Source organism: Vidua chalybeata, chromosome 8 (genome assembly GCF_026979565.1).
Source record: "Vidua chalybeata isolate OUT-0048 chromosome 8, bVidCha1 merged haplotype, whole genome shotgun sequence".
In the NCBI taxonomy this organism is placed as follows: Eukaryota; Metazoa; Chordata; class Aves; order Passeriformes; family Viduidae; genus Vidua; species Vidua chalybeata.
The window spans coordinates 21,469,309-21,495,209 of record NC_071537.1 but is presented as its reverse complement, the minus strand read 5'-3'; the positions used below and the strand labels follow the sequence as shown (position 1 = coordinate 21,495,209).

At 37.9% G+C, this 25,901-nt stretch overlaps 1 protein-coding gene across 4 annotated transcripts in view; it reads right to left on the bottom strand.

Annotated features, from left to right (window-relative positions):
• The window catches only part of KAT6B (lysine acetyltransferase 6B), a 109,539-nt gene that overhangs the window by 18,019 nt on the left and 65,619 nt on the right, over positions 1-25,901 (bottom strand). For all 4 annotated transcript variants that reach the window (XM_053948947.1, XM_053948949.1, XM_053948950.1 and 1 more), the window contains exons 8-12: positions 25,030-25,151; positions 23,567-23,682; positions 21,453-21,594; positions 18,271-18,432; positions 13,887-13,980 (exon numbers count right to left, since the gene is read on the bottom strand). In XM_053948947.1, the coding sequence (XP_053804922.1) occupies positions 13,887-13,980; positions 18,271-18,432; positions 21,453-21,594; positions 23,567-23,682; positions 25,030-25,151 (636 nt within the window). The remainder of the gene's footprint in view (positions 1-13,886; positions 13,981-18,270; positions 18,433-21,452; positions 21,595-23,566; positions 23,683-25,029; positions 25,152-25,901) is intronic.

The following is a 25,901-nucleotide window of genomic DNA, read 5'->3' as shown; positions in this document are numbered from 1 at the left end:
CAGTCTGATAGTTACCATCCTAATTTCTCTCAGAATATGAAATCCTACTATCTCCCAGGCACTACAGCCGGGGCTTCCAAATACAAAGCACTTGCCCTAGCAGGTCCTTCCAAAATCTGTGTCTAAATAATGTCCCAATTATCCTGCTGTCCTTGCAGAACAGTTTCAAATTTTCTTAGGGAAAAAAGGCCTTTCACTATCAAGTATTACCCAGCTGCTTGGAAGGTTCATTCTCTTCCCATTTTTTGATCAGGCTATGTATAACAAATGCCCAGCACAGCATTAATGGCTGCTGCTTTATCCTCTGATTCTGAAGCATACTGAAGGCTTGACAGGCCTATGACCCATTCCACAGCACAGAACCACGCTTCCAAGTAGGAAGATTCCAAAGTAATCTTTGTGTAGAGCACAACCTCCTCTCCTTGGCTTCCCTGCCTGTCCCTGAAGAGACTGTGACACATCTATTGCAGCAGTCCAGTCTTACGAGCTACTCACTGCATCTCTGTAACCCCTGTGAGGTTATAGCTCAAGGAAAAAGTACAGTCTTCTATTTCCACCTTTTTGTCTACAGGACCTGAGAAACTGGAATAATGGGATCTCAAATGCAACGCAAGAGGGCCCCCTTCCCCTGCCCACTCCAATCACATTATCTCTTAAAAATCCCATTCTCCAACAAGCCCAAGACCAGGATGGCTATTTATTCCCCTAGAAGAGCTGTCCAAATTGATTTCTGATGTGCTAGTGTGGTCATTCCAACTGGTGCCTGTGACACATCACCCTCTTTACTTGTGTCAGCTCCTAACAGCTCTCTGACCTTCAGGACAACTGATTCTCCATTAATTGTGAGGTTTGCATGTGTTTGTCATTGTAACAAACAGGTGGATGACACTGAAGTTCAATCACCTTCTGAACTCAGGACCCATCAATATGCTTCTGAACTCAGGACCCATCCTTCTATGCTATGCTCCAAAATGCTCAAAACGGATTAGCAAAGAAATTTGTTGTATTTCTCCTTAACCACTATCACACAGTTCTGAAATGCAGTATCTTGTTCTATTTTCTGCTATTTAGCCTAAATATTGCTCAGTAAAAGGAACTAATACCAATATTCTATTATATTTTACAGTGTACTGAGATTACAGCAAGAGTCATTGCATTTGCATCTTTTTCTATTGTTACAAAAAAGTGAAAAAAACACTTCAAACAAGTGGATCTCTCTATGAAGTGTTTAGACAGACAATTATAAGAGACATCATCAAGAAGTCAGCATATACTCCTATTAGGAAGACTTTGGAGAACACTTCCTATGCACTTGTATCCAGACAAAGGTTGGGAAGGCTATAAGACATTTGTGATTTTATATTAATATTCTAGATGCATTTCTGCCGATTCTAAACACCATTTTTTAATCAGATAGTATTATATCTAGCATGAATATGCCCTATAAACAAGACAGAGCAACAATACCTGTAATTAAGAATTTGGATCATTTGGGTTATTAATGCCATCATGTTGTTAAGCAGTCAGCAATCAAGTCCACTGATGTGGTCTATCTGCCAGTGAAGTCAGAACAGAAGCATCACCACTTGGCAAGAGCTGCTGGAGGGCAAAGGGGTAGGAACTGTGTACGAATGTCATGCAAATGGAGTCAAATAAGAGCAGGTTTTTTGGATCACAAGAACATATTTTAGTCTACTGATCTTTCCACAATTTTAGAATGAATAGAGCTTTCACAGCAGAAGTCTTTTAAGAACTACATCCACACTAAATCTGCAAAATAAAGTAACACCATGTAACTAAGTAACACTAACATTCTGGACTTCATTCTGATTTATAAGGATAACAACTTTTTGCCATGCACTGTGTAACTTAAACCTGTCAATCTCACGTTCATATTTATGTATGCACATCACGATCACACATACCAACGTTTGCATACAATTCCACACATAGCAAAGGGAACTCAACACCACTGAAGTAACTCTTCTGAAAACATAATTAAGGTACTTATGAAAGGCTTCCAAACACACACTTGAAAGATGCCAGTGCACAGCTGAAAACCACGAGCAGAAAGGAGTGTCACAGCAAAATTCAACTACTGCTGGGAGCTGGATACAGCTTAAAAATCTGCTTCTCAGAGACCCCTACTCCCAAATCAATGTTTTGTGGAAGGTCCTATGCAATAGCTTGTGCTCAGACTCTAACCCTTACATAATCAGCACTATTCAACTCCTATTTCTATTTTGTTAATATTTGTGTCAGAAGAAAACATACTCATGAGAATCTATCCAGAACAAAAAAACAACCTGTGAGCTGTTCCCCTTTTATGTTTGGAGTTCTTCTCTGTCTTTTTAAAGGCCATCCCCCACAAATTAATTACCAGATTCAGGCAGATGGAATCAACCACTTTTCCATTAAAGTTTATTTTGTTTGACACAAAACCAAGTAAAATAAACCCTTTAGTATGACAGAGAAGAACTTGTGAGTTTTCATGTAATGTTCTGTATCAAGCCAGAGATTTGAAAGAACAGCAAGTACTAGCAACTGTTTTAATAATAAACCAGTATCTAAAGTGAAGATTTACCTCAAACCAACATTTCAAGCTATCCTAAGAGCTAATGTTTTTTGTTATACAAAACATCACATCCTTTGTTTTGATATTATGTGAACAATTTGAGAAGACACAGGTTCAAAGGGTTGGCAGAAGTATCAAAACAGCTGAGTATTAGACAGGACAGTTCAATTCAGATAGGTCAGCTCAATGCTGCAAGTTCAGAGGTATGACCATGAGTGGAAGGCAGAAATAGGTGAGGTGAAAGTGTGAGCTTATTAAGACTTACAATTCCTAAAACTGTAATTCATGTTACCGTTTTTTTTCCATAACTATTCTGTATGCCTCTGAACTGTTCTTATCTATGTCAGTGGGAAGAAGGTCAAAGATAGAGGACCTTAAATAGGTGTTAGTACCCTCTTTGAAAGCACTTTTGAAACAGCTTCAAACGACCCCAAGCCCAAGATCCACACAAACACTATTAAAAAAAAAAAAAGACTAGCTGTAACTTGAGATGCTCAGATCACTGAACAACCTGCTACATTCTCTTTTCTTTGTCAGACTAAAGGAAAGCTTTCTTCATGATGAACAGAGCAAGCCAAAGATTCTCTCATTATTGTTACAAGAAATAATGCCAGCTCTCATTCCTCTCCACATCCTCAAGTAAACCCAACACAGGAGGCCCAAAAACCTTTAGCTCCTTTATAGAAAGCTTCACAGAAGAGGTTAGGGCTAAACAAATGTCCTTCATGAATAAAAGGAAAGGTAAAGATGACTGCATTACAGTCAGACCTACAAAAGGCACCCTTTGAGTGAATTAATTTGCTAACACTTATTTTACCTGTGCCAGTTGCCAGTAACCCCCTTGAGTGGAGGTTCTGTGTATGAAGTGGACTACTTATAAGCAGAGTGAAAGCATAAGCAAGAGAAAAAGAACTGAAGTACCCTTAAAAGCAAGACTTGTATGTGCAGAGGACACCAGTCTTGAATACCAATTGAATGAATAAATTTGTCAGTAGGTTAAGTGGCTTAGAAGATCATTAACAACTCTGTATTGTTCTTGGTTTTATAAGCAATATCTTAAATTATTTAAATTTACATTCCAAAAACTATTCAATAAATGACACTGAGAAGTAAATTGTTTATATAACTGTAACTGTTGAATGGACTCCCTTCAGGAACTGCCTTTACCTTCTGGTGTTTAATGCTGACAACACATGAATACTGGGTTGTAAATATATCTCCTGTGCACATCAGACATTACCTGCTTGCCTTCTTACAGGCTCTAGGTAACTCTACAAGACCCAACTGACAAGACAGGAAGATGGACCTAGGAGGTTTTGCCTAATATAATGAGTACACTGAATATCCTCAGAAGCTTTACATGGCACTGAGGCCAACCAGCACGGACAGATGGCATCCATACCATTAAGCTCTGACTCTCAGCTGGAGCGTTAACCTGGCTGTTAACATAATCCTCCCAGCCTCAGGAAGATTGTTATCACACTTGGAAAGTGACAGATGCCCTGGACGAAAACTGTATCAGGGACGGTTTTAACCATTTTAGAGTAGAAACAAGTTCCAGAGCCCAAAAGCTTTTCCTATAATTATTTTATTCATACCTACAAAGGACAGCCTAGCAGTATTAAACAACATGAACAAAACTGAAACAGAGAGTTGAATACTGAGACGCCAAAAGACACATCTAAGAAATCACTGCAAGTACTGAGTTTGCTCAGGTCAGTGGTCATGACACACATACTCCTTAAGATACAAAAGATGCAAGCTGTATTTATCTGGAGGGGGCAGCAAAATGTCACTGCTGTTCATTTGCTCTGCTAAAGCATGCTGTATCACAGGGAACTAACCAAGTAAGATTTTGAAGATGAGAAAGCCAACAGGCGAAGAAGGTTATTATTAAATTTGATGGTAATATCTGGATAGTCAACATACACAGAAATTGCATAAGAAAGGGCACATTACCTACCAAGCATCGAACACAAATGTACCTATTACAGCACGCTTCAAAAAGCTACGCCCAAGATACACTAACCTGCTAATACCTACTGTGACTCAAAACAGCAGTAAACAAGGGGAAAAAAATTCTTTTAAAGAAGTGATGATAAAAATGCTGGCACTGGAAACAAGACATCCATTAAGGAAGCCACAAGGCTCTCTCTGTGCCTTAACAACAGTGTGACAGTCCTTTGCCTTCTACTGCCTGGGCCATGGGCTTGGAGCTCTCACTGCTGAAGAGCAAAGCAAGAAAGCCATGGAGTACCTCAGCCACCTTCATATACTGAGTAACCAGGTCCCCCATTTCCTTTCCAGACAGGGCTCACATTTTCCCTATTCTTCCTCTTATCACCAATGTATAGAAACAAGATTTTCTTTTTCCCTCAATGTCCCCAGGCAGATTTAACTTTATGAGGGCTTTGGCTTTCCTAACCTGAACCCTACCAATTCAGACAATATCTGTTTTCCTCCCAGGCTACCTTACCCTCTGTAAATATTTTAATAATTAAAGATGCATTACTTAGTTAAAATTTGTTTTCAGCCACCAGTCTTCAGCAGATGGCTTTCCATGTTCACTAATGCCCTATAAATACAGCTTTGTCCAAAAAATACTTACTATCATTCTTACCATGTTTAGCCTTGCCTTTCCACTGTTTTCAATGTTATCTGGAATAAAGATGCTCTTCAGTTAAAACAGCCTTAGCTTCTGTATCTGAAGTGACATGTCTGCTTTCTTTTGCAATTCTGATAAATGTACAGTGTCTTAAAGCTACATAAAAGTGATGCCAAGAAATCCCAAGAGGCTGATTTTCTTGGAATAATCTTAAGTCAACTAAGCTTGATTCAAAATCCATCTTCATTCTCCCCTCATCTAAATCTCAGCTTGACAGAATGCTCCTTATTAGTTATTTAGGAGAGGCCAAAATCAAGCCTTGGGGTCAGCAACATAATCAATCATCAAGAAAAGAACAGAAAATAAGCAGCAGCAGTCAGGCTCCCTCACAGATTTACAGCTACCACAGACACCTTAAAATTCATTCCTAAAGGAAAAAGAAAAAGCAAAGAAAAGGCAGGTAATTCAACCTTCCATTTGGACACAGTGCTGTAAGCACCACGAAACAATGAGGAGACTGACAGTGTTCTGTACTGGGGTACACAGTCAGTCAAGTACAGAAAACCCCACAGCACAGAATGATTCAAGTGAGCCACCACATTTAACAAATGAAAGAGGATTGTTTTACACAGATCCTTAAATCTTCCTAAGTGTAGTTTGAGAATACACCTTTCCAATAAAGCCTAGTAACAAGAACAAGCTGCTCCTTTCCACCCTTGGTCTCGCATTTTCACCTTCCACTGTTTGCCACAACCCCTGCAGTAACCAAACAGTACTTTCAGGATTGTAATGTGAGAAAGGAATTGCTGAAATGCTCTTAGTTAAAGTAAATTTCATCTTAAAAAAAAAAAAACAAACATGGTCCCACTTCATCCCCACCTCAATTCTGTTTATAGACCCCAGCAAAGCATGACTGTGAACAACTCTTTAAAGTGTGTTTATTCCTCAAAAGTATTTCTGTTATATTTCAATATTTGTTAGGGCAAACTGTAAAACATCTTAACATCAGATTTTGGACAGTAACAGTGCAAGAGGTGTTTACTGAGCATGTTCATAATTTCACAGACAATCTAACTTTTCAAATGCTATTTCTATTTTTTTTTTTTTATTATTAAAGTACTTAAGACATTTAAAAAATCTGTATTATTTTCTCAAAGCAGGTTTTCCAAAAGATTACTTTCTGGCCAACAAATTATTTCTCATAAAGAGATTAAGACTGTCACTGTTATATAAACACATAAACCACACAAGTGGATCCACACAAGTGGATCCAACCACTTGCAGCCTCCTGCAGCTCAGGCCTAGCTCTAAACTGCAGGCAGGTATCAGACAGTGCTTCTCAGCTCTTCAGAAGTGTACCAGAACCTAAATGCCACATGTGAACACACTTCCTCTGATCTCTCCTAACACATTTGTTTCATTACATCATCCATCTTTATAATTTTTTAAAAATTGTTTTGTTTTCCAGAAGTCAGTTCAAGAATTATTAAAAGATACTTACCACCAAATAAGGCTACACAAAACAAATAAACTGTGAATTCATCATAATGAAGAAGAAAAACACATTTTCATTACTTCTGCTCTCTTTTGCCCCCACAGCACTTTTCTGTTAATAGTTTGCCATTCCTTCAATTTTCAAGTATCCTTTAAAGAAGAAATCACACCATTTCTGTACTGTGATGGCTTTTGCTCATTTACTTCATTCCAGCTTCCTCCCAAAAAATGAAAACACTTCAATCAAGAAAGCCTTTCACCTTTTCTGAGGCTCTTCCTTTACTGATATACTAGTTTTTCAAAGGCTCTGTAAAAACCTGAGGCAGCATTTTTACTCTATTCCACCACTTATTATCAACACATTTATTGTATTTAAAAAGTTAATAATCTTCCAAAGAGGGCTGACATTTTCCCAAATGCTAGTATCTTACCAGCAATATGTTGTCCTAAATGAAAGGCCACATGTTAGTCCATTACTAGTTTTAAGTTTTGCTCAATTAGATTTTTTTGGATGGCTGCACAAACATGGTGCTTCACAAAAAATCAGTGCTTTTAGGTTTCCACAAAGGAGTAGCCTAATTTGCTGTTAAAGCAGAAAGCCTGGAAACACTACAGTGAGAACAGATAAGTGAATTATAAAATAGATCTTCTGGTACAAAACTTCTTGATACATTAAAGCACCACAAAGCTACTTTGGAAGATGAAACTAGAAGAAGAAATTTATTGTCCAACTAGCCATGGAAAGCTAGACTGACTCCTTCTGAAGATAATGCAAAAACCCAAGACACAGTAATGCATACAAGTGAGAAAACTAAGCCCAAAATTGTCTAAAAGGAATTGTTGCTTTTAATCAAAAATAACCTTTTGTCTGTATCAAAAGACAGAGCTTTTCAATTACATGAGCCACAAGGAAGTTGGAAATAACTAGCTGATCCTGGAAATGTAAATGCTGTTTGAATTAAACATATTAAAAATTAAGGGTTTTATTTTTCAGCTGTATGCTCATCTTCAAGCTTAGCAGAAACCCAAATTTTTTTCTTTGACAGAAGAAACATTGATTTTACAGACTAGATCAGCTCTTCAACAAACTTGATGGAAGAAGAAAATTGCACTAACCAAGTGGAGAAGAAAATCTCATCCTTTCAGTCTCCTTAAGCTGTGCCTGAAGACTAACCTAGGTTTCATGGAATGCAGTTTTTTCAGCTTGTTTCAAAAGTATCTCAAAAGCAATGGCCATAAGAAATAAATACACTGTCCCCATTCTCATCACTAGAGGTTTGTGCTACCTGTAGACACTTGTGGGACAGAAAGCTTCTCTGCCTACAGCAGTTCCCTGGGCTCAACACACAATGCTTACCACTTCTGCATGACTGGGCACTAAGCAGGGAACATCTTCCACATTTCCATAGAGAGATGCAGATCTTCTGAAACAAGTGCAAACTGGAAGGAATTCAAGAATGCACTTTACAAAGCTATGCATGTTTTTTTTTTTGCCTATTCAGTGCCCCATCACCATCCCTCACTTCTCAAGGAAAGTGCATACAGGATCATGTATAACAAACTTTTGAGGACATCTGTACTAAGTTCCCACACACTTTCAGCCCAGAATATTTCACTGATTCAGCTTTGGTGCTCAAAAGCCCCTAAATGGTTAATGTGAACATGAGATTGTAGATATTTGCAGTAGAGAGGACAGGATTAGAATTGAGAGCAAAGAAACAAGCTGTAGTTCCAGATCTTCAGTCAAGTTCTTCCAAGCTGTGAACCACAAAAAAAACACTATTAAGAAGCAATGTAGGCTAATGAATGTTGCCACTAACTAAGCAAAAGAGTGGTTACCAATTAAAAAATATCACTAATGGTACCGACCTCTTTTATCACTGGCTCTGATATTTACTCATGAAATGCATTTAGAAGGAGAAAAAAAACCTTTTCATTAACAGTTTTCCCCTACTTGTAGAGCAAAATTTTTTGTTCCTCTCATCCTTTGGAAACTTGCTTTCCTTGGTGCTATACCTTAGCTGTGGCACAAGTGCTATTACTGCTGTTGCCCTGCTGCTTCTGCAGATGAGGACTTGAAGATTTACTCACCTGTTTCAACAGAACAATAAACAAAAACCAACACTTGACCAAGAAACATATCAGATTTGGGGAAATGAGCAAACAAGGACACTTAACAGGGCCGAATTTCCTACACCAGAATAGAAGTTCTCAGGTAATCTAAATTCTATTTGTTTCTTCCACTGTCAGACTTGAATTGCCTTCCCCTGTTATGATTTTCTCACAAAAAAATCTGAGCTACACATCCTAAATCCTAAAGGTGGATCAGGGGTTAAGTCAAGCTAAGGAAAAAAAGAAATCCAGCCTTTTTAAGTTGCATGCAATAAGTGATAGGAAAGTTTATAATGTTAGCACTGACTTTCCCACACAGACAAATGAACCAAAAAAAACCCCAAAAACCCACAAAACAAAGAATGTATTTAGCCCAAACAGAATCACAGCATCTTTAAACATGTTTCATCTCTTGAGCAAGAATAATAATTTCACAATGAACAGATAAACCAGATAGAAACAAGGAATTCTGGAGGGGAGGAAGAAACTGCTACAATCAGTTGGACCAGAAACAGCCTCAAGATAAGTAACAAAAGGCTACCAAGGATTTTGCTCCTCAGCATTAAGCCCAGTTGTTAGTGTAATGCAAATGAACTGTCAACATCCTAGCCAGCACAGTTGGAAAGGTTTATCCTAAGAGTCACATGCATTTCTTTTCTTCCAGCTGCTGGCTAAGCCTCCAGCATGGAATTTGCAATCCAGTATGCAGAAATGTGAGACTGTGACAAGATGAGCTTTGAGAAGAAGTATGAATCAAAAGACAACTTTAAACTTACAGAAAACAAATATGAAATACTGCTTTATTTCATTCTAGTAATAATGAACTCTGTGTTAGATATGCCAAATAAAGAAATACTAGTATGTTCTGGCACTGCAGTCTAATGAATAGAAATAGAAAGCACACGAAGATTCCAGGCTTTGCAAGAGCTCAAATCAGGAAAGCAAAGAAAAATGTCTTTTATAGAGCAGCTGCTAAAGTTTATGAAGGAAATGGGTCTGCACAGGGAGAAGCTACAACACTGTGGCTTCAGTGCTTGCACTGTCCATACCACAGCAGGCATAGGCTGAACTAACAGAGGAATCCAATGGCTCACCCACATGCAAGCACACATAATCAATCCTTGGGACACATAGCTGTGCATCACTGCAAAAGGACTTGAAATGAAATAAACCCACAATGAGCTCTTAGGCAATAAAGTCTGCTTTCTGCTTGATTTCTGGATCAACTTCAGCTGGAGCCTACTTGCCCAAAAACTTTATTTACAGCAAATATAAAAGATGGGTGCAGAAGTCAATTATTCTCCCTCGGACAAAACCCTGTAATCACAATCCTGTAAATCCCACAGAATACAAGAGCAACAAAGAAATGAAAACAAAACAAACAGCCCAGACCCAAAAAGTTTGGCAGGAGATTTCAGTCCTGCAAAAGGCAGGAAGGTATAAATATAACAAGCAAATTAAGACCCTTATTCATTTTCAGGAAATGCTTTTTATGTTAGCTACACTCCAAGTGAAAATCAAGTTCCTTATCCCTATGTGAAAAATCAACCAACTGTTACAAAATAGCATTTAATAAAGCATACTTAGTGTAAACAAAGTGCAGACTTCATGTAAACCATTTTGTCTTCAGCATAACATGCTTCAAGAAAATAGAACAGGTTAAACTGCCTTAGAGTGAATCAAACTAAATGAAGCAGTATCAAGTCTTCAATTTTACAAATCCATAGTTTAACCATTGAATAAAATATTTATAACTAAACTTTTTTCAATTTATAAACAGCCCAGTAAGTTTATATCACAGCCAAAATCTCTAACTTCCCCACAATTAATGAAAAAAAAAATCTTACCAGTCTTTAAAAACACAGTTACAGAGCATATTTTTTAATAACAACATTTCTACTTGAATGACATGCAGAAAACTAGAAATCAAATTACTGCTGAAGGCAATCAGAGTAGCAAACTCAGGCATTTTACAGCACACCTGCTTCTTGCAAGAGTTAATTTCCTCTTTTAAAAACTCCTCTTTCCCATAGGTGAGATTATAGATTCCTGAAAAGACAGACCAATATATCTTTATATTGGTGTCTACAGTGTAAGAAATACTGCTATTACCTGTTTGGATATGAAATACAGGTAAGTTTAAATGTAGTTAGGAAAACATTAAGGTCGAAAAACCAAAAATCAGAAGTCAAAAGACAAATACCTATTTTTCCTTTAGCAAAATGAAAGAATTTCTTTTCCCTTGCTAGTTACAGCATGACCATATAAGACTCATCTGTGAAGATTAAATTAGTTCAAGATAAAAGAATGCATCACAATCTGAACAAATGCATTTGACTTACCAAAAAAGAAGTAAATTTTTACCACAAACTACATTTTCAGCAGACTGCTGACAAAGCAGAAGTTGTGTAGTGGCTTAAAGGCTGTGTTCTTTCCAGCCTATCAAGTCTAGATATATACAAAATAATGTGAGCAGTCAATTGCTTGCACAGAGTTCTTAAAATCTTCCCTTCTGTGGTTTGTAACTATCATTTTCTGAAAATTACTTGCTCAGTTACATTTTTATTATTATAGTCTAAACACTGTTCTGGTTACAAAAAAAAAACAAGTTATAAAAAAAAAAAACAAGTACCAGTGACTGCTTCACAGATTTCAAAATAGAGCAGTTTACAAGCATTACCCACATAACAAATGAAGACTTAACATTCAAAGCATAAAATTTATCTTGCTATGACTTTATGAGAACATGACAGTCTAGATAATGTCACTGGCAAAGAATGCTTTAAACTATGACAAACTTGGTCTGTTCAAGCTTGGAATAATAACTGGGGGGTTTTATATTGTATCTTCTCAGACCAGTTAGAGGAATTTATACTCAGGAGACCACAAGTGAACAGAAAGAGTAAAGCACAAAGAAGATGGGAGTTAGTCACAAGGCAGAAACACATCAAATTCCAAGAAAAAGAGTAAATTAACTTTGAAGGGTTTTCCTATACAAAGACAGATTTTGGGGTCACTAATTCAGACAAAGCTATGCCCCATTTCATGGCATTCAGCCTCCCTCCTGAAAAAAGATACAAATACATTGTAGGAAAAGTAGCCTTGAAAGTTTTCCCTTCCTTTCTACATCTAGGGAGTAACAGCCACAAGCAGTTCCCTCACTACCTTTTAGGTAGTTTGCACCTTACTCACAGTACAGAGCCAGACTTTCTCAGTCCTCTCTTGGTTTCTCATTCTGTTGGCAAATGAAACAGTCTGATTTCCCAGGTAGTTAAGGGAACCTCTGTCCAGAAAACAAAGGGAAAGTACTGAAGGACTGCCTGTGTGTTACTGAAGTGGCCAGTCAGGTAGCCACAGCAGAAGCTGAAGGTGTGTCTCACCTGTGCCCATTTTGTACAGCTGCAGCCCACACCTGTGATCTGAACGTGTCTGCAAAAAGGGAAGGCCTAAGAATAGCACCAGATAAGCTCCAAGCAAGTTACCACAAAAAGCCTAATGATTCAAACAACCCCATGCACTTCCAGATTCTTCCAGAAGAACAAGAAGGCCAGAACAGCCTATTGATTTTCCCAGACTGAGCAGCACAAGGCACAGTAGTAGAGCACACATGCAGAGGGACACAGCATACTCATAACCCAGACCTTCTGTGGAATCCACAGGTTTCATGGCTTTGCTATCAGTTTTATATTTATAACCATTGCAACCTCAACCAGAACAACATTTGTTGAGTGTTTTTTTTTTTTTTTTTTTTTTTTTTGAGAGGGAGAGAGAGACACCACAGAGTAACAAACAAAGGAAAAGCCTGGAAGCACTTACCAGTGCCCAGTTCAGAGTTCCTCATCTCCTCTTGCAAAAAAAAAAAAAAAAAAAAAAAAAAAAGGATTCTAATCCTAAAAGAGGGCCAATTTCTACCTAAGTAAGCTGAAAGTTCTCTCCACAGATTCAGAAAGATGTGGTACTTCTCACAGCCTTTGCTAAAAGGTTGCAGAAGGCACACAATGGAACAGCTGTTGTGTTCCACTCCAGTGACAGCTACATTTCTGTGGTGGATTAAGTGGTCCAGAACCATTTTCACCTAACTCACAGGGGTATAGTGAAGGCTGTTTATAAAGCCATGCAATGATGGGACATACTAAGTATCTTTATACACACTAGCACAGTCATGCTGGGTACAACACTGCAAGAACAGAACTTGAAAACTCTACAGTTACAAATGAGTGTCTTTGTCCTGCTGTTATACTGCAATGTATTATTATTTGCATTTTAATGTTCTTGCATACACCTTCAGGGCAGGAATCCTATTATCTGAACTATCTCTACCCTAATGTAATTCTACAGTGCTTTATAAAACATAATAGTGAAAAGCAGTCACATATAATATACACTAACTCCTTATCATCCTCCCTCTAAATTACAGTAGAAAGATGGATTCAGTAGTAATGAGGACACTCAACTGAGAAGTTTCCTTAGATAATTTTGGAGTTCCCTTGTACACAAAGATTTAGGGAATAACAAATCTATATTTAAACAAGTGTGCCTGAAGCTTTCTAACAGGTCAGACAGCTCAGCAAAATAAAACAGCAAGTACATGTACAGCCACTAACACCTACACCCTTTCTGGTAACAATTTTCACTAAGAAAGTGATGAAGAGAAAAACCAAAATACTTTTCTTCCATTGGGCAATTCTTCAATTAAAGCTTTTTTTTTTGGCTAAAAAAAGATACAAGGTAGAAATATTAGAATGGAGAGAATGCATCAGACTAACACCTTCTTAGCTATAATCACAAATAATTGCCTCTTCTTATACTAATGAGTAAAGCAAAATGGAAAGTAATTTAGACAATTCATTCAGGGTAATAGCTTTGTGAGCTAATATTACTGCCGAGAGATCCATTCTCAATTTCCTCGAGTACAATAACAGAGCAGCACTAAGTTTTTCACTTCAGGGAGCTTTTCTTTCCTATGTAAATATAAACAGCAATCCCATTATCTATTGATAAAAACAACAGAGTGAGTTAAATAAAGTTTCATATGTTACACTTTCATATAACAGCCATCAGCTCCTTGGATCACAAGTGTAAATAAAACATTTCACTTACTGAAATCAATGAGAAACCTTCCAAATCCTTGCCTTTGGTATTGGGGCATGATCATTATGCAGGAGACATTGTACTTCTGCTGGCAAAGCTTTTCCTGTGGGAAGGAGAAACAGATCAAGTATGTCAAAGCACTGCTGAAGTGGGCAATTGCCTGCACCTGCTACTGTCCTTGTAAAATATCCCAATAAGGTGAACAGATGCATGGGTTCAGTACCAAAGTCAAATAATTCCATGTGAATGTCTAATTTTAAGAAAGAAGTATCAAACATACCCTTCAGAATATTTTTTTAATTACTTAACCATTTAGCATCTTAAAAATTAAACACATTGTCTGAACAGTATAATAAAGTTTAAATGCTGTAAGGGAGAAAGACAGCAAGGAGGAGGAAATATTTTCATGCTTCACTGACCATTCTCTCAAGGATATGGAAGTGGAATACAATATCCATACACATGGTGAAGTTGTATTTTCTATAATTGCTACACTTAAGTGCCTGCAGGTTTTTACCTTTTTTTTTGTCTTCTCTGTGAATATGTGGTCAGGGTGCAGGGGAGGAACCCCATATGTGCAGAACTAAGAAGTTATACTTGAAGCATATTAAATTTTTCAAAGCTAGATGCTTATTGCCAGAGCACAAATCAAGGCAGAATGCTCAGAAACAAAAGCTTTCAGACAGAATGAAGTTATATACAGAGGCAACGGAGACAAATACTACATGGATTGTTTAAGAGAGCAGAAGCTAAGATTAGGAAGCTGTTCTAACTACAGAAGTTTATAGGCTCTTTCCAGTTTATTGATAAGAAGGAAGAGCTTTGTTACCTTTAAAAGATTACACCCCAAAAATCAGCATTAGGCAGTTTTGAGGGAGACCAAAGCAACCAGAAATATCCAGGTCAGAATAACTGACAAGGAGCTGTGGTAAGCACATGTATAGTTTAAGACACCAGCTATCATTTCAGCCTCCACACAAGATGACACTAGACCAGTGATGACATGACAGGATCACATGCCAGTACATTCATTCCCAAATACTCCATCTGATGCCCAAGCCAGATTTCACAAGGTTGCTTAGATTCTACAACATAGTTAAGTATTTTCTCTGTACATGCCTCCCAAACTCTCAGGACGGCTGCTAGTCAGAAGTCCACATCCTGGCAAAATGTTTATAAACATTTTATAAATCAGATGGGATAGGTGAGGAAGAAGAGGCAGTGGGGTAGCCTTGTATGTTTAGAACTGTCTTAAGTTTAATCACAGTGATGAAAGAGTTGAGTATTTCTGAGCAAGAATCAGAAGGAAGGGTGACAGGGCAGATAGCCTGGTGGGAGTCTGCTATAGACCACTCACCCACATTGAAGAGGCAGAGGAATTGTTCTATAAGCAGCTGGGGTTAATCTCATGATCACTAGCCCTTGTTCTTGAAGGGGACTTCAATTTACCAGATATCTGCTGGAAACACAGCACAGCAGAAATGAAGCAGACTAGGAGGTTCCTGGAAATGTGTGGAATAGAACTTCCTGATACAGCTGGTGAGTGAGCCAAAAGGGGAAGGTACTCAGCTGGACCTGTTGCTTGTGAACAGAGGACTGGAGGTCATCTTGCACACAGTGGTAATGAAATGATAGCTTCTGCTTCTTGAAGAAATAAGGTGGGGGGGGGGGGGTCACCAGAACTGCTACCTTGGACTTCCACAGGGGAGACTTTGGCCTGTTTAGGATGCTGGTTGAGAAAGTCCCATAGGATGCAGTTCTGCAAAGCAAAGGAGTCCACAAAGGCTAGACACGCTGAAAGGAGGAAATTTTTAAAGATACAGGAGCAGGCCATCCCCCTGTGCTTCCAGATGTGCATGCAGAGAGAACCTGACTGGTTGAGCAGAGAGCTTTGTCTCAAGCTCAGGGAAAATGAGAGTCTATCACCTTTGGAAGAAGAGGGCAGGAAACAGGAGGACTTCAAGGGTGTTGTGAGTTTTTGCAGGGACAGTATTAGATGGGTCAAAGAACACCTAGAATGCAAATTGGCCACTGGCACACAAGACAAGAAAAAATTGTTGTTATTCTATACCACCTACATAATCACTAGGGGTGGAAGCAAGGAATTCTCCACTTCCAAGAAAGGGGCATGGTTTTGGGTGGAGGTAAGGGTATTCGGAGGGTCCACAGACATTTCTGTCCTTTTCCAGAGGAACGGGTGGCAAGCAGTGCAGTGCAATGCTGCTGGTCCTGACTGGAGGGTTGTCCACCATTTTTTTTCACTGTTTACAGCTTGAGGGGGGAAAATGTGGGGGGAGCAGTAAGGTCATGTCTGATGCATTGAGCATTTTGCATGTAATCACCCTCTTTTATACACTGTTTTATTAGTATTGTTGCTCTTACTGTTCAATTTCTTCTCTCATTACTATTTCCAGTACATTGTTATCCCAACCCATAACCTCTGCATTTTGCCTCTCTCTATCACTGGAGGGAGTGGGGAGTGGCTGCATGGGGTTTAATTTCCAGCTGGGCTTAAACCACAATGAGGAAAAGGCTGAGGTACTTCATGCCTTCTTTGCCTCAATCCTTAACAGCAAGACCAGCTGCATTCAGGGTACCCAGCCCCCTGAGCAGGAAGACAGAAACAGGGAGCAGGATGAAGCCCCTGTGATCCACAAGAAAATGCTTAGTGAGTTGTCATGCCACTTAAAACATCTACATGTCCACAAAGGCCAAGGTAACTGTTGGAAGAGCTCACTGAGTCACTCTCTATCATTTACCAGCAGTTCTGGTTAACCATAAAGGTCCCAGTTAGCAACTGTAAAACAAATAAAAAGTGGCAGAAAGAGGATTTGGGGAACTACAGGTCTGTCAGCCTGACCTCTTGTGCCAGGGGAAGGTCACAGAGCAGATCATTTTGACTGCCATCACGTGGCCCATGCAGGACAACCAGGGAATCAGGTCCAGCCAGCTTGGGTTTATGCAAGGCAGGTGCTGCCTGATTAACCTGATCTTCTATGACAGGGTGACCCACTTGGAGGAGGGAAAGGCTGTGGCTATGTTCTACTTGGGCTTTTCTCTTATCCCCAGTAAGTAGTGACAGGTTGAGAGGAAATGGCCTCGAGTTGCATCAAGGGAGGCTCACATTGCACGTTAGGAAAGCTTTCTTCACTGAGAGGGCTACAAAGCATTGGAACAGGCTGTTCATGGGAGTGGTAGAATTGCCATCTCTGGAAATGTTCAAAATACTTGTAAATGTGGCACCTGGGAACACTGTTTAGCAGCAACCACGGCAGTGCTGGGGTAACAGACAGACTCAATGATCTCAAAGGTATTTTCCAACATGAACCATTCTATGATAAGGAACAAAAATCAAGAGACTCACCTTAAGCTGCAACACCTTAAGTAAACTGAGAAAACACTTGGCTAAATAAAAGCTGACATGTCTGTCACAAAAAGTTCTGACTGACATTAAAGACAGTGTAAATTGTACCTACATGTCTCACTTTAACTCCAGCAAGGCCCACCTCTCGGAAGGATGTGGCCAGACATCCAAGAGATTACTGTATAATATCCAGGTACTCTGACAAGACTTTTGGGCTTCTCCTAACTACCATTTTCCCACAAATCACTTATTCAAGAAAGAAAATATATAGTCAATAGGAGGTAGCAATACTAGGATCAGTAGTGAATTTCTGAGTAACTGTACCTATTCAACACATCCCTTAGGGGCAAATTATGGACAATAATGGAAGCTTTTCCCATTGCAGGCACATCTAACTATAGTTCACCATTTTTCTTGGTCATCTTTGTCAAGATAGTACACTTAAGTATTATTTTTGTCAATAGCTGCCATCTATTACTTGAAAATCAGCTACAACTGAGACATCCACTCTAAACAAGGCAGCCACCATGAAGTCAGGCAATGCATTCTTACATAGGAGCAGCAAGTAACTGCATTAGATCAGACTGCACACAAGAGAGCAACAGCACTGCCCATTTACATCTAAATAGCCAGCTGGAGCTGCCAGCAGTCAAGCCATGAAAACACATCAACATTCCAAACACCTGCAACTTTTACAAGTTAGATTTGGCATACTAATGAAAAAAATGTTGGGGAAGGAAAAAGATTTAAATATTCAACTGAAATCACAACAAATTCTGGAAACAAAATCCCCAAACAAGAAAAAAACTACCCCCTTCCATGTGGCTGAACAAATTCTGAATTTGCATCAGTCAGAGGCAAGAAAGTACAATGTATTTGAGACAATGCACATAATATTCAAGATTTACAGAGAGGCTTTCAAGCTTATGGGTTTTTTTTCAACTTCTGATTTTTCTTTGCTTTTGGGAGAAGCATTAAGGAGAGCAGGACATTACAAATATTAAATAAACCCACTTTTAAAAATTTTACCTTAGAGAAATATCCAACTAAATGGCAGCCTTTCTCATCATTTTTTGTAAGGACATAGAAGAGGAATGGTTCAACATCATAATACAAGGTTTTGTGGTCCAGAAAGAGCTTAGCTAACAAACAAAGATTCTGACAATAAATTTTGCTCACATTTCCATCAACCTAGAAAAGCAAGACAGATGCAGTTATTTCCATGGCACCAACAAGTTAGGACAAAACAACTTATTGAATCAATCATATCCTAGAAGGAAACATGAACAGTATGGTGTTACAAGAAACAAACAAACAAAACACATCAAGGTTCAAAAGAGAAATGCCCCAGTTTCTTCTTAAATAAGAATCCTCCAGTAGGTGCTAATTACTTTGCATTTTTAAGTAACCTCTGAGTATCTGGATTTATTAAACAAAGTAACTTCACCTTTAGTTTTTCAAGACAGACTTACCTCTTTCATTTTATTCCTGGAATGAAAATGAGTATGACTGGCAGATAACAAAAACACACTAGTTAAAACTGCCTTAAATTGTGGTTTGCTAGAAGGCAGTGGAGTACAACAACTTAAAAAAAAAAAAAAACCAAACAAAGAAGTGTATTATGTTGAATTCTTAAGATGTAAGGCAAATAAATGAGTAGCAAATTACATATCAATCACATCAATGTTTTGGATAAATTAGACAAGACAAAATTTCCATGCCAGGCTAAAATGCTATTGAGCGAGAGAGGTAAATTTCCTGGCTAAATACTACAATTAGTCTAGGTATATTATGAGTGAAAAGAGTCAAGCTGTGATTCAGACAGCTACAGAAAAGCCAGACACAAATGCAGATTTCCTAGATCAATTAGGTACTTCCTGAAGGGCTCAGTCAAAGGCAACACATTTTTGAAATAATCTTAATAGAAAGGTTTGCTTGTACTGATGTTTTTGATAATGACAGTTGCTGTATTTCATTCAGAGAGAAACAAATGACAGGAACTGAAAAAAAAAAAAGAAGCTGTCTTCTGTTCTAATTTGTTTTGAGTAAGAATCCTAGTTACAAATCTAGGCAAAACCCATCCTTTTGGATATATTTAGGGATTTTAAGGGAACTTCAGTAGTATAGCTGCATTAAGTGGATTGAAGAAAAAACATTCAATGAATAGCTACTGCTCCTTAAGGCATCAGGATAAACTTGTATACAGCTCTTAGGAGCCTATGAAATACATCAAACTCTTACAGCACACTCCATTGTCCAGATGCTTTTTATTACTTTTCACAATTATTAGCAAGTGTGCAAATTAAATGTGAACACTAAGTAAGCAGAAATTACCACTGGCTAAGCTGTAAGCCTGAAAATGCAAATTATGTGAGCTGTCTTTTTTAGTAAGAACATTTGTACAGAAATGTAAAAAAACTTCTTAAATTTCAGGCAAACACAGCTTGTTCATCAGTTTTAAATGTGAGAAGCAGGGAAAAAAGAGGGACAGCAAGCTCAAAAGGAAGCATCTGTCAAAAGTTGCTTGGCTACAGCATAATAGTAAGCTATGTCAAAGTCTGCTCTCAAATCTGTCAAAGTCATCCTCTGGGCAGAGGTACATAAATCACAGAATGCCAAACTTATTTCCATTTCTCTCAAAAACACAAAGCATGAAGGAAACCACAAACTCTTCATTCTGCCTAAAAGAAAATGGTTGCACAGAATTCTTGAAAGGATCTATGAAGAAGGACATCAACTAAGGACTAAGTTTCTACAGCAGCCAGTGACAACTGACATTAACCTTTGAAATAAGAAGACCCAAACCAACTACATTTATTTCAGAAGGCTTAACACAAGTGCTTACTGAAGCACCCAAAATAGACAAAGGGAACAAAAGCAGTGGAGAAAGAGTTGGGACATTGCTTTCACAATACTTTGTTTTCCACGTGTTTCTTGCTGCAATCCCCCGCCTCCCCATCCCCTTTCTCAGTATTTTGCTGTACTTAACTTTATTTTCTTAAGAATTTTTCATTTACATGTTAGCAGTAGTTAATAAAAATAGATGAGAAAGCAAAATTTGCCTATTGTATGCTCCACAATTCTTAACACCTGCTAACAGAGAAAATCCAGTTATTTTAAACAGTCTAGGGCAATTTCATTCTTGATAGGAAAAGAGGTAAGTCTATTTACAACATAAATCTTTTGCTGGCAATTCTTCAATATTTATAAAAACTGCTCAAGTCAGGAAGGACACAATCTTGAAGCAAATAGTTATTTTTAATAGCACAAGCCTAACCAAAAAAAACCAAATACAAAGATCTTTTTCTAACTTAAAAAGACTTCCAGACTGCATCTATCATTATTTGAACAGATAATGGCAATGACGAAGCACAAAGGACATTTATATAATTTGAAAATATAAGTTTGAAGAAGAATGACATCTGCAATTGAAGAGAAATTATCAATACATGCATCTCAATAACACTGTTGAGAAAAGAAGTCCTAGTAACCCCACCAGTTTTTTCTGTTATTACAACCTGTAATAATGCTTGAGAAACTGGAACGTGAAAGTTAAAGCACAGTTTTAACTGCAGGTATGCTATTAGAAACATAGAATTCTCTTGTCTAGGATATGCATAAAACCTCACACTTAAAATAAGTCATCTCCCAAAAGAATAACATAGATTAATAAATCCAAAGTTGAGGTTGTGGGGTTTTTTATATCTCATTGCAAGTTTCTCAAAATGAAGGCAGAAGCACTCAGGAGCTACATTTGTTATTTTAGAACACACAAGAAGCTGCTTTACTTACTTTTTTACTTTGGGAGCACCTACATTATGATTAGACTTCTCCCTACACCCAAGACACTCAAGCAGCCAGAAATGAATGGGTGTGAAGGGGTACTTTTGCTGAGAAGGGAAAGGCAAACCAATCCCAGCTGAGAACTGCAAAGGAAGCCCTAAGACTCATGCTAGTCAAGTATCTTAAAGAGCTTGGCTAAGGCATGAAGTACAAATTAAAAAAAGGATTCATGAAAGAACATGGCAGGGTAGGACAGAATTGGGAAGGTGGGTTTGTTTTTGCAGTATAAGCACAATCTCAACTTGCAGAATAAGAAGAATCTCCAAGGAAGTACTTAAGGATGTTAAAGTTTTCACTAGTTCTACAGCTAGTCTGTAACATCTACAAACTGGTTCTTTTCCAAAAGCTTATAGTTTTGATACACCTACCTCAAATACTGAAAGGTCATTTCTCCTGTAGATTTCATTGGCTGGAGGATGAAACCAGCCACATTTCTCTGAGTGCCTTAACAAAATGTTTTTACTTTTCATGTATTTAAGACAGAATTCACACAGGTAAAGCTTTGGTAATCTGTAGGAAAATTAAGAAGATATTTTATATAAAATTTTGTTACATTCCATAAACAAAGTTACCACAAATGAAAAACCCTTTCCATTCAAATATAAAGTATCATACTTAAATGCTGCTAAAGCATAACTAAATAAGTAAATAGAACATTAGAGTGAATGATTAAACATTCACACACTACTCATCAGAAAAGGAAAATAAGAAACAACCAGCTTCAATCAATCAATCAACCACAGAGAACCTAATTCAATAGAGTTGTGCTGTGGTCAGTTTGTGGTTCAGCCTCTGGCAGATCTCAGTTACTTCCCCCCTTCCCACCCTAGTTTTTCCTGTGGTCTCCATTGAAGTAAGCACACTGGAGTAATATTTCAAATTTCATCTTTTCTCTTCCTAATAAATATAAAGGAAGCACAAAGCATCTCCTTCCCTTTAATTTTCCTTATTTTGTTTCTGGGGAAGGCTTGGAGATGACTTTTCTTCCCACTGTCTTCCAAATACTTGGGCAAGACTCTGGCAGGATTTTACCCCCTCACCTCCTCCTAAATCATCACTTCATTACAGAAGCCAACCCAAAGAGTTCACATAAAGGCAAAACATTTCCCCTCCACAGACAACACAGAGAAATACACTTCTCTGGGCACGATCCAGTTCAGACTACATACAAGTAACCCACATGCCCCTGTGTTCTACATACCATCATAAACCACTCCCTTTGGTAATTTTTATGGCTACTTACCTTAATTTTTAAATTACTGAATCAGTGGAAGACTGCTCTAGGAATTAATTAGTCTGCAAAGTTTTAGAGCAGAGGACAATCTTTATCTGCTCTGAAGTTACTAGCACATCCTGGGATTACAGCCATGGTTTGCACTATTCCAGTATCCTAAGGAAGTTCATCAACAACATAAAAAGTAGCTTGAACTATTTGTTCAATGATGTAAGCCCACTGTACTCAACTGAGAGCCACAGTGCCTCCTACAGTGTCATCCCACTCTAGTTTCATACTAATAATTATCCATCTTTTTGCTTCTATCTGTGATTAATTTACTTGATGGAATAGGTAACTCACCCTTTCACAATAAATTGAGGGAATAAAAAGCAAAACTGGAATAAAAAAATAACACTACAAAAACAGTGGTTATAATAGGAAATGGAAACACTCTCCACACTATTTTAGCCCTTGATTTATATATGATGGATACATGACATATCCCTCATTCCCACCACACAAACAAAAGGCAGTTTAGACTAACACTGTGCAACAGCATTTTGGAACAGATCACATTGCATGCTATAGTAGTAAAGCTTGATAAACAAAGCTCTGAATACCTTCCTGTGTGCCATAGAGACAATGGATTAATAAAACTGATTTTCAGCACACACAAAACTCTGCAGAAATCTGCTGAGCACATGTACTAGTCCAGGCTCTCTGCCTGACTCCAAGGTACACCCTTGCAAAGATGGTCAGAAATGAGATGCTGTTGCCACAACTTGCCCACTTGTACTTCATTTATCTAGCATGACATCTTCCCTGGTCCTTAGAAAAAAGGAGGTTAACAAATGCTGGACCACAACCAAAAGCAATTTGTCTAAAGGGCCAGAAGTCAGACATACCTCATTGCAAGGGTGTAATAAAAAGCAAACAAAAAACAACAAACAAACAAACAAAAAAACCCAGACAAAACCAAACAAATAAGTGAAAACAAAACCACAAAAATAAACCTCGAATGAAACCACACCAAAACACGCTACACATTGACATTAATACAGGACTAGGAAAATGACTTTTTATTGCATCTTTGATTTAGAACTAGCTAAAAAGAATGACAAATCCTTGTTCTCAGTTATCATTACAAAATCATTTTTACTTTTAAAGGCTTTAAATTATAAACAGTTAAAAAAGAGTAAAAATAAGTTGTAACATTCACATCAGAAAAAATGCCAAATACGTATGACAATCTTGACAACTTGCTACCTTGCATATTCCTGTGGGTAAGGTGAAGAGTACCAGGTCTGGATCTCATATTTTCCAAACTCAATCACTGAAGGGTATCGCCCACTTGTTTCACCAGTGTTTTTACACCCAATTTTCTGACAGGTGCAATAAAAAAAAAAGTATTAGTTATAGAAAAGTATAAGAACCTTTAGCTTTTTATAACCAGTTTCACCCACTGAAAGCACAAGAAAACTTAAGTACCCAAATCAGTTGCTTAAGCTCTTTATACCCTGACAGAGGACAGAGTTTGCAAACAGAAAATACCTACAGCAAAAGCCCAGCCAAATTCTATTCTCCCACAGCACCTAGTGTGATGACGTCCCTATAATTCTGCTGCAAACTCAAAGCTGTCCTTTTGTCAAAACAATGAGACAAAAAGTATCAGCACAACCCTTCAAGAGTAACTGGAATTTACCTCAAAGAGTCAAGAATATGCTCACACTTTGATTTCAGCTATAATACTGCATTTAAGCTGATCAGAAAATGCTAGGCTCTAAAGGGATGGCAAAATATAAGATAGTAAGAAAGGTGGGGAAAAACAAGAAATTTCAATGTCAACTTTTAGAAACCTTACCACCTAACATTTTTAGGGACTGCATATGAAAGATTAAGAAAGCAAGTAGTGGGAACTATTTCCATGAGGAAACAGAAGTACAAGCTAATAATGAAACTGAATCTTTAACATCAAATTGAATTTGTTGGTTAACATGCAGTGAATGAAGTCTGTAAAAGAGTCACTGCATAATGTTAGTTCCTGTACACTAAACCTGAAAAAAAACTGACATATATTACTGAAAAAAAGTACAACACACAGCATTTATGATGCCATTTTAGGAAAACAGCAATTGAAACCTTACATTCACCCACCTTGTGACCCAGGTTCTCTTAATGACACTGGTTGTTCATTTCACAGACACAGAAAAGTAAAAGTCTGGTTCACTAGTCTGATTCAGCTCAAATATTATCACTGCTAGATAAAGTCTACAGTATTTAAACTCAAAGTGTGGTAACTAATCAGGTAAAATGAATTTATGGATTCACTAAACCTGGTTTTCTACCAAGCAGTGTCTTCTGGGACCGACTTAGCTTTTCAGAATATCTGCTTTCTTTGCAGAGGAAAATCATTAAAGACCAATATCCTCTCAAGTCCTGACCAGGATATCAGCTACTTTTAAACTCTATATTTGATCCTGTAGTCCTGTTTCCAAAATGCTCAAGTATGTCTTGCAAAATCTATCTTAAGTGTCACTTTTATCATCTGATCCATTCCAGCATGATGCCTCGTCTCCTATCTGCATATACAGTGTCTCCCAAATAGATTACAGAGCAAGCATGATACATTAGATTAAAAGGAATATATTAGAAATGAAGATGAAGAGACTGAAAATTAACTCAGTTTTTATTTACAGAAATAACTATATTTTTTGCAATATGATTCTTACCTCCAGGGAAAGTTCTCGGGCCTGCTTAAACACTTCCAAATCCTCCTGTGTAACAGTGTCCTTGCTTCCCAACAGAAATACATCCGTATTTTCTTGTTTGATGCTTAGTTTGATTTCAGTATCTGTTATTTAAAACCAGCAAAAAGTTTATTCACAGACATGAAGGTTACGAGTGCATTAGCAAAGTGACACTACTAAACAGGATTGCAACTATGGCTGATAAAAACTCCCCATTTTAACCAAATTTGGGATTACTAAGTAACAGAAGTGAACCCTTCACCCCCCTTCTTTTGTAGCTTGCTGCTGCACAAGCTATTTTTTGGTACTTGCTTGTCTGTCTGTATAAGCCTTTATGGTCCAGTTCTGCTAAATTAGTTTTGAACCTCATGAAATGGATCATATTTGATTGCTAGAACTATGCCACCTGATAAATTCCAGTATACTCTGGAAGGTAAAAAATAAACACAAGAGGAAAAAAAAGTTGCCCTTAAAACTTGAAGATTAATGCTAAACTAAGTCTGCATTCAAACATTATAAATTATTTTTTTCTTAAACCAAAGTAATAAAAAGGTAGTTCACAGCAGTAGAGATCAAGTGTTGTGGAGACTGTAGTATGATGGAACTGTTCATGAAAAAGCAATGGAGCAGAAGGAAATGAATTGAAATGCCCACCGTTATAAGCACTGACAGCACACAATCATGATGACAGCACTACTGCCACAGGAACGGCAGGGAAGAACAAGGAAGTAGCATGACAAGTGGCTACTCATGCGGTACTACACAGCCATAAGCAACATTATGAAGGCATTTGGGGCTCCTAGTGTCACTACAGATGCAAAAAATAATAAAAAAGTGGTGTGGTATTAGTCAAG